Source organism: Corvus cornix, chromosome 1A (genome assembly GCF_000738735.6).
Source record: "Corvus cornix cornix isolate S_Up_H32 chromosome 1A, ASM73873v5, whole genome shotgun sequence".
In the NCBI taxonomy this organism is placed as follows: Eukaryota; Metazoa; Chordata; class Aves; order Passeriformes; family Corvidae; genus Corvus; species Corvus cornix.
This window is the reverse complement of record NC_047057.1, coordinates 60,452,939-60,455,425: the sequence shown is the minus strand read 5'-3', so window position 1 is coordinate 60,455,425 and position 2,487 is coordinate 60,452,939. Positions and strand designations below refer to the sequence as shown.

Here is a 2,487-nt window from a genome sequence, read left to right as displayed (position 1 = left end):
CTGTCCATGGTTAGATCCACCCCTCGGTCTCGTGCCCACTTATAGGTGGCATCTCTGCCCTGATGACCTGAGGCATCATGGGCCCATCGAGCTAAGGAACAGTTCTCCTTTATGTTGCCAATCCAAGTCTAATCTGGGACACCTCTATTTTCGCAGCTTGATCTACCTGTTTGTTGTTAACGATGTTCTTCATTAGCCCGGCTCTTGGGGATGTGAGCATCTACATGACGGACCTTCACGGATAGCTTCTCTACCGAGTGGCAATGTCTTTCCACTCTTCAGCAGCCAGATTGGTTTTCCTCTGCGCTGCCAGTTTGCCTTATTCCACCTTTCCCAGCCAACCCCACAGAGCATTGGCTACATCCATGAATCAGTGTAGAGGTAGAACTTTGGCCACTTCTCTCTTTCAGCTAGTCCAGAGCTATTGGACAAGCTTTGAGCTCAGCAATTGGCTCGAATCCACCTTCTCCTTCAGTAGCCCTGTGCAACTTGTCGTGTGGGGCTCCCATACTGCCGGCTTTCCATTTCGCGGCTAGCTCCTACAATTCGGGCAGGCAACCGATCAGTGAGAGGGCGTATTGTCTTTCACTCTCTGGTAGCCGATCGTTATATGGTGGCGGCCTTCTTCGGGCACGGTGTCACACTGCTCCTCTTCTTCTTCGAGAACGATAACCCCCAAAAGTCTCACCTTCCGGCCAGTTTGTAATTATTTCCAAGATCCCAGGGCGACTTGGGTTTCCAATTCGGGCGCGCTGCGTGATGAGGGCAATCCATTTGCTCCAAGTAGCGTCGGTGGCGTGATGCGTGGAGGGAACCTTTCCTTTGAACATCCACCCCAGCACCGGTAGTCGGGGTGCCAGGAGGAGTTGTGCCTCTGTGCCGATTACTTCTGAGGCAGCCTGGACTCCTTCATAAGCTGCCAGGATTTCCTTCTCTGTGGGAGTGTAGTTGGCTTCAGACCCTCTGTAGCTTCGGCTCCAGAATCCCAGTGGTCGGCCCCGAGTCTCACCAGGCACCTTCTGCCAGAGGCTCCAGGACAGACCATTGTTCCCGGCTGCAGAGTAGAGCACGTTCTTCACCTCTGGTCCTGTCCTGACTGGGCCAAGGGCTACGGCGTGAGCAATTTCCTGTTTGATCTGAGTGAAGGCTTGCTGCTGTTCAGGGCCCCAGTGGAAATCATTCTTCTTGCGGGTAACCAGGTAGAGAGGACTCACGATCTGGCTGTACTCGGGAATGTGCATCCTCCAGAAACCTATAGCGCCTAGGAAAGCTTGTGTTTCCTTCTTGTTGGTCGGTGGAGACATTGCTGTGATCTTATTGATGACCTCAGTGGGAATCTGACGTCGTCCATCTTGCCACTTTACTCCCAGGAACTGGATCTCTCGGGCAGGTCCCTTGACCTTGCTCTTCTTGATGGCAAAACCAGCTTGCAGGAGAATTTGAATTATTCTCTCTCCTTTCTCAAACACTTCGGTTGCGGTGTTCCCCCACACAATGATGTCATCAATGTACTGCAGATGTTCTGGAGCCTCACTCTTTTCTAGTGCAGTCTGGATCAGTCCATGACAGATGGTGGGACTGTGCTTCCACCCCTGGGGCAGTCGGTTCCAGGTGTACTGCACGCCCCCTCCAGGTGAAGGCAAACTGAGGCCTGCACTCTGCTGCCAGAGGAATGGAGAAGAATGCATTGGCAATGTCAATAGTGGCGTACCACTTCGCTGCTTTGGACTCCAGCTCGTACTGGAGCTCCAACATGTCCGGCACGGCAGCGCTCAATGGTGGAGTCACTTCATTCAGGGCACGATAGTCCACAGTCAATCTCCATTCCCCGTCAGACTTGCGCACAGGCCAGATGGGGCTGTTGAAGGGTGAGTGGGTCTTGCTGACCACCCCTTGACTCTCCAGCTCGCGGATCATCTTGTGGATGGGGATCACAGCATCTCGATTTGTCCGATACTGCCGGCGGTGCACTGTCGAGGTGGCAATTGGCACTCGTTGCTCTTCCACTTTCAGGAGCCCAACTGCAGAAGGATTCTCAGATAGTCCAGGCAGGGTGTTCAATTGCCTAATGCCCTCTGCCTCCACAGCAGCAATCCCAAATGCCCACCTGAGTCCTTTTGGGTCTTTGTAGTAGCCATTCCGGAGGAAGTCTATGCCCAGAATACACGGGGCCTCTGGGCCGGTCACAATCGGATGCTTTTGCCACTCCTTCCCAGTCAGGCTCACCTCAGCTTCCAAAAGGGTCAACTGCTGTGATCCCCCGGTCACCCCAGCGATGGATACAGGTTCTGCCCCCACATGTCCCGATGGCATTAAAGTACACTGTGCCCCAGTATCAACCAATGCATCATATTTTTGTGGCTCTGATGTGCCAGGCCATCGAATCCACACCGTCCAGAAAACTTGGTTCTCCCGTGCCTCTTCCTGGCTAGAGGCAGGGCCCCTCTAGCCCTGGTTATCATTCTTTCTCTTTCCCTGGGCGTACAT

General features: G+C 53.6%; 1 protein-coding gene across 1 annotated transcript in view; it reads left to right on the top strand.

Annotated features, from left to right (window-relative positions):
* The first annotated feature begins 610 nt into the window (after nucleotides 1-610).
* LOC120411911 (pseudokinase FAM20A-like) overlaps nucleotides 611-2,487 on the top strand; it is an 11,060-nt gene continuing 9,183 nt past the window's right edge. Inside the window, 1 exon segment of the mRNA XM_039571093.1 lies at nucleotides 611-698. Coding sequence (XP_039427027.1) covers nucleotides 611-698 — 88 coding nt within the window.